At 56.7% G+C, this 7,987-nt stretch overlaps 1 protein-coding gene across 2 annotated transcripts in view; it reads right to left on the bottom strand.

The window, feature by feature from the left end:
- RAB40C (RAB40C, member RAS oncogene family) overlaps nucleotides 1-7,987 on the bottom strand; it is a 38,320-nt gene that overhangs the window by 28,141 nt on the left and 2,192 nt on the right. The window contains exon 1 of one of the 2 annotated variants that reach the window (XM_037732218.1): nucleotides 1,382-2,015. The exons of the other annotated variant lie outside the window; for it this stretch is intronic. Within the exon in view, the coding sequence (XP_037588146.1) occupies nucleotides 1,382-1,565 (184 nt within the window). The 5' untranslated portion in view covers nucleotides 1,566-2,015. Of the gene's footprint in view, nucleotides 1-1,381; nucleotides 2,016-7,987 lie in introns of those variants that run through there. 2 annotated transcript variants of the gene reach the window in all.

Genomic DNA, 7,987 nt, shown 5'->3' with positions numbered 1-7,987 from the left:
CCCGGCCCCGGCCATCCTCTTTTTATTTTCTGAGACAGGGCCTCACTTTGCCACCCAGGCTGGAGTGCAGTGGCATAGTCAAGGCTCACTGAGGCCACCGCCTCCCAGGCTCCAGCGAACCTCCCACCTCAGTCTCCCAAGTAACTGGGACGACAGATGCGCACCACCACGCCCAGCTCATTTTATTATTTTGCAGAGACGAAGTCTCACTATGTTGCCAGGCTGGTCTTGAGCTCCTGGGCTCTAGTACCCCACCTAGCTCAGCCTCCCAAGGTGCTGGGACTGCAGGTGCAAATCACCACGCCCAGCACTCTGCTCTTTTCCAAAGATGCTAGGATGGGCTGGGCACCATGGCTCATGCCTGTAATCCCAGCACTTTGGGAGGCCAAGACAGGTGGATCACTTGAGGTCTGGAGTTCACGACCAGCTGCACAGCAAAACCCATCTCCACTAAAAATACAAAAAATTAGCCAGGTGTGGGAGGCACCTATAATCCCAGCTACTCGGGAGGCTGAGGCAGGAGAATCACCTGAACCTGGGAGGCAGAGGTTTCAGTGAGTCGAGATAGTGCCACTGCACTCCAGCCTGGGCAACAAAGCAAGACTCTGTCTCAAAAAATTAATTTTTTTTTTTTTAAAGATGCTGGGATGGCTGTCCCTCTCATGGGATGGGTAGGTCTTTCATCAGGGTCAGTTACACCAGCCAGGACCACATCACCCATCCAGGATTTGAATACTTCTCAGTTTGGTTTGATTACATTCACTGTAAAGACGGTGAAGGCCACTCAGGGGCCAAGTGCCTCTGCTTCCGCTCTGCTATCTGCGAATATGTGACCAACTCTTCTTTGCACCCTTTTCACAACTCCGGGCCCCCCAACACCAAGCCCTCAGTACATGATGGTCGGAAGACCCTTCCAGATGCCCCTGCCCACTGCCCCCGTCGTCACCAGCACAAGTGCCTGGCTGCTCCTGAGCCCCTGTGCCCCATCTTGCCTGGACCGCCTCCCTCTGCTACCACACGTGCAGCCTGCTGGCAGGCAGAGGGGCTCATGGTGTCTGGTCGTGCCCTGGTCTTCTGCCTCACACCCGTGGCTCCCTACCCCCTCCACAGCACCAATGCCCTCATCCCTCCTCTAATTTCTGAAGGACAGACATCCAGAAATCTCTGCTGTACTCAAAATCCACATCTCATCTCGGCAAGAGAGAGCCGCGCACTGTACATATCAGAGTGCACCGTCATCCCCAGGGCAGCTCAGAAGGCTCCTCCCTACCTCAGGCTCAAAGTGCGGCTCCACCCTGTTTCCTTTTGTTTACCCTCACTGCCAAAAGGACTGAAGGGGCCCCTTTTCCACGCAGCTGCTGCCCCAAGGATGCCCACAGACCATGGTCTTGGCAGCCAGCCCTTCTTCCTGCAGCTGCTCGTCTTCCCCGCCACCTTCGCAGCTTCTGGTCCCTGACACCCGCCAGTTCCACAGTCTGCACATCCTTCTCCCGACCACCCAGGAAGCCAACGCAGCCTGACAAGCAGTCTCCCCAATTTCTCATATTTGTTCTCCGCACCAGCATGCTGGACACCCACACCTTTTCCTGCTTTCTCCAAACGCCCGGTGGGCGACACCCTGGCCGATGTGTCCCCTGGCCCCCACAACAGCCCTCAGTGGGGTGGCACTCATACTACGCATGCCCCGTGGAAGGACTCGGGTGTGATGCAACCCCTCCCTGCTCTACGCCAGCTCACAGGGGCTCCAGACCGGGGTAGGCAGCAGCTTTTCGGGGACCAGCAACTTTGCACCTTCCCAGCTGCAATCTTCAAATAGAACAAGAGGCAAAAGTACCTGCAGGGACCCAGATCCCTCCCTTCACGTCCTTTCCACCCACGTCTCAGCTCCCTGATGTGGTTTCCTTCCTGAAACGCTGCTAATTTTAGCTCACTGTGCAAGCCACAAACACGTGTGCCCAACACAAGAGTCACCTGTGTCCACAACACCCTGCGAGAGGCCTGCCAGGCAAGCACTTAGAGCAAGTGCTAAGGGTGGACACGGACATGAACTCATTTGCCTAGAAGTTCTGGCATTTGGCCGCTGTACAATCTTAACATTTAAAAATCTACCTACTAACTTAACTGTTTTCTGAAAATGTAAGAAAGGCCATGCCAATCCAACTTACAAAACAGCACAATTTGCATAATTTAAACCAGAAACAGAATCTGCCTCTCATAGTCCAGCACCCTCTCAGGAGGAGGTGGGTTTGTCCCTACGGCAAGGAGTTAAACAGAAGGAACCTTGCCACACACGGATGGGTCCAGGAGTGGCTCCAGAAACCTCTAGAACCCAGTGGCCTGCTGCCCTGATTCACAGCTGGCCCTGGGAGTTCTTGGGCACTGCTTTGCTTGGCTCAGCCGGGAGGGACAGAGGAAGGGCAGGAGCAGCGCAGTGAGGGGAAAACAGATGGGCTTTGGGGATGGTCTCAGGCACAGAGCAAAGGTGGGAGGGAGCCCTAGAGGCCTGGTGCAGAGGGGCCAGCCCAGGAGAGTGGGAAAGCGACAGGGAAAATCAGGCAGTTCTGAAGGAAAGAAGAGTGTGGCTTCGGATGCCAAGAGAACCCTGTCTGGTGGCTACCTTGCTGGCCTCTCCCAAGGCCCTGTGCACAGCCTGTCTTTGCTGGGAATGCTCCCAAAACCTGGATGACAAGTGGCACTCCCACTTGGGGAGCTTGGGAAGGGCCTGAACAGCTCAGTGATGCCCTGCAGTTCCTGCATCTGAGGGCCACTGGCCTGGCCTGCTCATCACAGGACTCACTCAGGTGCCCCCTCCTCCAGGAAGCCATCCCGGACCCCAGCTGAGGCCCACATCCCTCCCATTGACTTCCGTATGCTGAACCTCCCCCAGCCGGCATACTGCATCCTAAATTAGGGCCATTTCTAATTTTTTTGAAAGTGTATAAAAGAGAAGACTGTCTCTATTTTGCTCTCCTTGTACCCTCAGCTCCCAGCCCAGTGCCTCGTAAGATGCCCAATAAATGACAGAACAAATGTTTGAAACGAGGGAGAAAAACTTGAGGGCTCAGGACTGGGCCTTTGTGAAAAGCCCACAGCTAGCGCTGGGAAAAGACTCCCACTTGGGGAGTGGGGAGGAGAGGGAGGGAGGACCTGGTCCCAGCAAATCAACAGAAGGTGGTGGCTCTGGGGCGGCATCCCACTCGAGACCAGGGCAGGTGTGAACTGATGCCCAGAGGGTGGCTGGTCGGAGTTCAGGGGCATGAGGGAGCTTGGGAAGGACTAGGCTGCCCTCAGGCCTGTCCTGTCTGAGGTGCAGGACAGCATGCCCCCAGCAGGAGGCCCGGTACAGGCAGAGCTGGCAAGTCGCAGGGTCCCAGCTGCCTCAAAATCAGTTATGATGACCTGCAAGTCCTACCTCCTGACAACATGGTTCCCAGACGCCGGCCGGGGTCACCCTGGGTCTGGGGCAGTCCTCTGAGGCCCGGGTCTCGAGAGAACTTGGTGTGCACAGTGCAGCAGCTGCCCCAGGCCCAGGTGTTGGTGAGGAGGAGGATGGGGAAGAGCCATGAAGCCTGCTGCTTCACAGGAGGCCTGCAGTGCAGCTCCACCTGTAGCCCAAGCCCGCCCCCAAGAGCTGTCGCCCCCTGAGACTCAGTCCCTTGTCTGCACAATTGTGGTGGTGCTGCGTTCTCACAGGTGGTGGCAGGGGTAACAGGGGCAGGAGGAAGCGCCCAGCAGTGCTGGCAGGCAGCACTCATTCCACGCTGGCAGTATTAGCCGTTGCCATAGTGATCACCCCTGCCCCTGCCGGAAGAACACCCTGCTGGAAAACCTGGCACCTCACAGAGGAAAGGCAAACCCCAAAACACTGCCCCAGAAAACGAGCAAAACCCCTCAGGCAGGTGGATCACTTGAGGTCAGGAGTTCGAGACCAGCTTGGCCAACATGGTGAAACCCCGTTTCTACTAAAAACACAAAAATTAGCCAGGTGTGATGGCACATGTGTGTAATCTCAGCTACTCAGAAGGCCGAGGCAGGAGAATCACTCAAACCCAGAAGGCGGAGGGTGCATTGAGCTAAGATGGTACCATTGCAGTCCAGCCTGGGCAACAGAGTAAGACTCTGTTTCAAAAAAAAAAAAAAGGAAAACAAGCAAAACTCAGTCAAGTGCAAGGAAAGAGAAGGGCCTTCCAGGCTGCAGTGGTGCCCAACATCAACAGCTGGCACAGGGAAGCCGTGCACGTCTGTCCAGTCACCTAAAGACACACAACTAGTGAACCCGAGCAAGCCTCGGCTAGCACTGGGGATAAGCAGCGGAGACACGTGGTTTTCACTCAGGACAGTGAAACTCAGAGGAGCCTCTGAAGAAGGAGTTTCCTCTGGAATTGGCCACTTAGGAGCCATGAGCTTCAAGCAAGATGAGAAGAAACGTTTGTAACTGTTTGGAGAAAGCATAGTTGCAAAGCTGAAGAAGCTGGGACACCTGCACAGGGTGACCTCGCTCCCATGGGGCACAGCAGACATCGTGTGGCCCCACACACACCTTGGTGACCACCAGGCCCCAACATCCATGGCAAGCCTCGTTGTTAGTCTTGTTTTGTCTACAACTGCCTCCCTCTGTTTCTCCCCACAACTTGCCAGGCTCAAAGGATGCTCTGCCAGGCCCTGAGTGAGGCGGGAGATGCTCTGCCGGGCCCTGAGTGAGGGCGGGAGATGCTCTGCCGGGTCCTGAGTGAGGGCGGAAGATGCTCTGCCCGGCCCTGAGTGAGGCGGGAGATGCTCTGCCCGGCCCTGAGTGAGGCGGGAGATGCTCTGCCACACTCTCAGCAGCCAAGGGCAGGCAATTCAGCAAGCAAACAGCAGACGCTCAGGGCCGTCAGCAAACAGCATTGCTCAGCAGCTTCCACCAACACTGACCCCCAAAGGAGCAGAGAGAGAAATAAAGTCAAGCCAGAATTCACTCATTAACCCCTTCTGAAGTCTTCCAGGATCCGGGCATACAAACTATGACGCACCTGACCGGAGGCAAAGCAAACTCACTCCCAGGAAGGTTTGTAGGGCATAAGGCACAGAGGGTGGAACTGCCCTGACCCAGGACCTTCAACGCCCCCTGCAGAGCAGGAGTGGGCCGGGCCGAGGCAGGATGCTTTCTGGGCTGGGGGAGGGGTGTGCAGCCCCACACGGGTGCTTTGGGTGCTTCTTCATGGCCAACACAGACCCAACACCCTGGGCCACACCCTGGAGCCTGACCGCAGGTTCGCTCCCAAGCTGAAGCTTTCTCCTCCCCACCGCGAACACCGCCCACGCGCCTGGATGCGGCGTAATTCCTCCAGGTAACTCACCACCATCACCATGGCACTCTATGCAGAGCGTTCTGTTCCGTCCTGAACAGAGCAGGGAACACTCCCTGAGATCACTGCTGGGTTCCAAAGGAAGGAAGGCCTTTCCAGATCTAGAGATCCACAAAGCCGGCGCGCGTCCGCATGAGGGGATATGGAAGAGCTCACAGGGGCTCCTGCAGGTGCTGGGCGTGCAGTCACATGCCACTGCCTCAGGTGCAGTGCTAATAAAAAGGTCACTTTGATGACTCACTTGTTTGTGAAGCAGGTGAGGGCAACGTACACTCACACGCCTGTCTGAGGAACATGCTAGACAAGACTTACAGGCAGGTAAGTGATCTGGAGTGAGCTGATGGAGCTGGGGGCCACGCTGGAGCAGCAAGCCCTGCACAGAAGGGGTCTCCCTGCCACGGGCGTCCGCTGCCCAGCCGGGAGCCCTCCAGAAACAAGGAGCTGCACACAGAGGGCGCCTCACAACAGAGGAGAGCAAGTGATGCGCACTAACAGGTATGTCCTTCCCACGAGGGCCAGAGGCCTGAGGCTCCTGCTACAGCTCCTTCAAAGGAAAAGACATTCTCATGATGCTGCGTCCTGAGAACCAGCTGCTCCAAACCTCCTGAGACCCCCAGCAGCCCCACTCAGGAAGCCCGCGCACCCTCAGATCCAGCAACTTCAACCTTGAAGAGAGCCGGCCCCTGGGGTCAGCAAGCTGCCACCCTGACCACAAAGACCTGCTCCTTCTGCTGCACACATCTGAACCTCGAAACCCTAGACACGGAAAGCATGTTCCACAACCAGAGGCGTTCCCTTCTCTGCTGGAGGCCAGAGGATGCCTGCAGGGACCTGGAAGTGTGCCCTGCCCCTGAAAGCACATGGAGTCTTTCTAGGAGTGGACACTCCTCTCTGCTTCTGGTCCAGGCCACTGTGAGCCTCCGGAGACTTTGCAAGCAGGCAGGTCTCCACATTTTACACAATATTGCCCCACTTCTCCGAGCATGTCAGAGGAAGTGTGGCAATGCCCCACAGCCCGACAAAGGGAACAGTGAGGCAGGAGGGTCCTGTCCCTCTAACTCCTGGCTGTGTGGGGCCACACGAGGCCTGCTGGTTGGAGTAGGAGAGCTGGCCAACACGGCTGAGCCGACCCTCAGAAGCATGCATTCACGTCCCGGGAAAACACTGTGACTCTGATGAAACCCAACCCTCCGCGTGCTCTTCTGAACACGCGCAAACACACACGCTGCCAGCCTCCTGGGAGTGTGCAGTGACCCTGCAGCCAGGCTTTAGAAAGCAATGCCACCACTGCACAGTCAGCTCAGCCACCCAGCACCTGAGTCAGGAGTTACCAGCTCTGGGACAGTGTGCTGTCAAGGCCAGGTCCAGGAAGCTGTGGCTGACGCAGGGGCGTAACGCCCCCGGTGGGCCTTACACTCCCCACGCCCCTAAAAAGGAACTCAGAGCTCTTCCTCTCTGGCCCTTTTCGACCCCTCCTCTAGGCTGAGGCCAAGAGCACAAGTTTCCGGAGAGCCTGGTGCTGCTGAAGCCATGCCAGGGGGAGGCACACTCAGCATCAGTCCAGGTGACGACGCTTTGCCAGCCCTGAGTGACGGGTCGGAGATGCTGCACCACACTTGGCAAACGGCAGGCAATTCAACAAACAGCAGATGCTCCGGGCAGGCAGACGGGACACACAAGAGCCCAAGAGACAAAGCAAGGGGAGAGAGCAGGGACCAGGAAAGGAAAGTCCAATAGGGAAGCTGGCACTCCCCGAAATACGGAGGGATTTGGGGAGGCTGGATATTGACTGCTCAGTTCATTGGGGGCCATCCAGGCCTTCTAAGGAAACATCCCATTCGGCTGGGTCCGGGCCCCCATGAGAGGGGACAAGGCCCATGCCGTCTCACTGACCCTGCTAACCACTTCGTTATGTTATATACTTAAATTAAGAGGCACATTCAAGCAGGCAAGCGCCAGTGATGCAATCTATCTTGTGTATTTTAGCCATGCAACTGGAGGTTAAAAAACAAATGTTCAGTAACTCATTATCGAGGTATTTCTTTCCAGCACAAGGCGCTGACTTCCTCAGCAGTAGGTAAACACCTCAGGGGAACAGTCTGCCTGTAAGGACCTGTCATCTGTGCATGCTTGAGACAGGGTCCCAAGAGCAGCCCAGTAGCGCCTGCCACCAGACCTGGGTCCCTGGACCCATGACACGCTCCCCCAGACCTATGACACATTCCCTCAGACTCCCAGATGATCCCAGACCCATGACATCTTCCCTTATGCCCACGACACCTTCTCCTGGGCCCATGACACCTTCCCCTAGGCCCACAACACCTTCTCCTGGACCCATGACACCTTCCCCCAGTCCCCTGACACCTTACCTGGACCCCAGATCCCGGACCCATGACACCTTTCCCTAGGCTCGCAACACCTTCCCCAAGACTCATGACACCTTTCCCCAGGCCTGTGACACCTTCTCCAGGACCCATGACACCTTTCCCTAGACCCACACCTTCTCTGGGACCCTTGACAACTTCCCCCACACCCATAACACCTTCCGCAGACCCCAGATCCTGGACCCATGACACCTTCCCCCAGGCCCATGACACCTTCCCCCAGACCCATAACACTTTCTCCTGGATCCCAGATCC

This window comes from Cebus imitator, unplaced genomic scaffold (genome assembly GCF_001604975.1).
Source record: "Cebus imitator isolate Cc_AM_T3 unplaced genomic scaffold, Cebus_imitator-1.0 Scaffold444, whole genome shotgun sequence".
NCBI lineage: Eukaryota > Metazoa > Chordata > Mammalia > Primates > Cebidae > Cebus > Cebus imitator.
The sequence above is the reverse complement of the archived record's forward strand: the minus strand, read 5'-3'. Positions and strand labels throughout refer to the sequence as shown.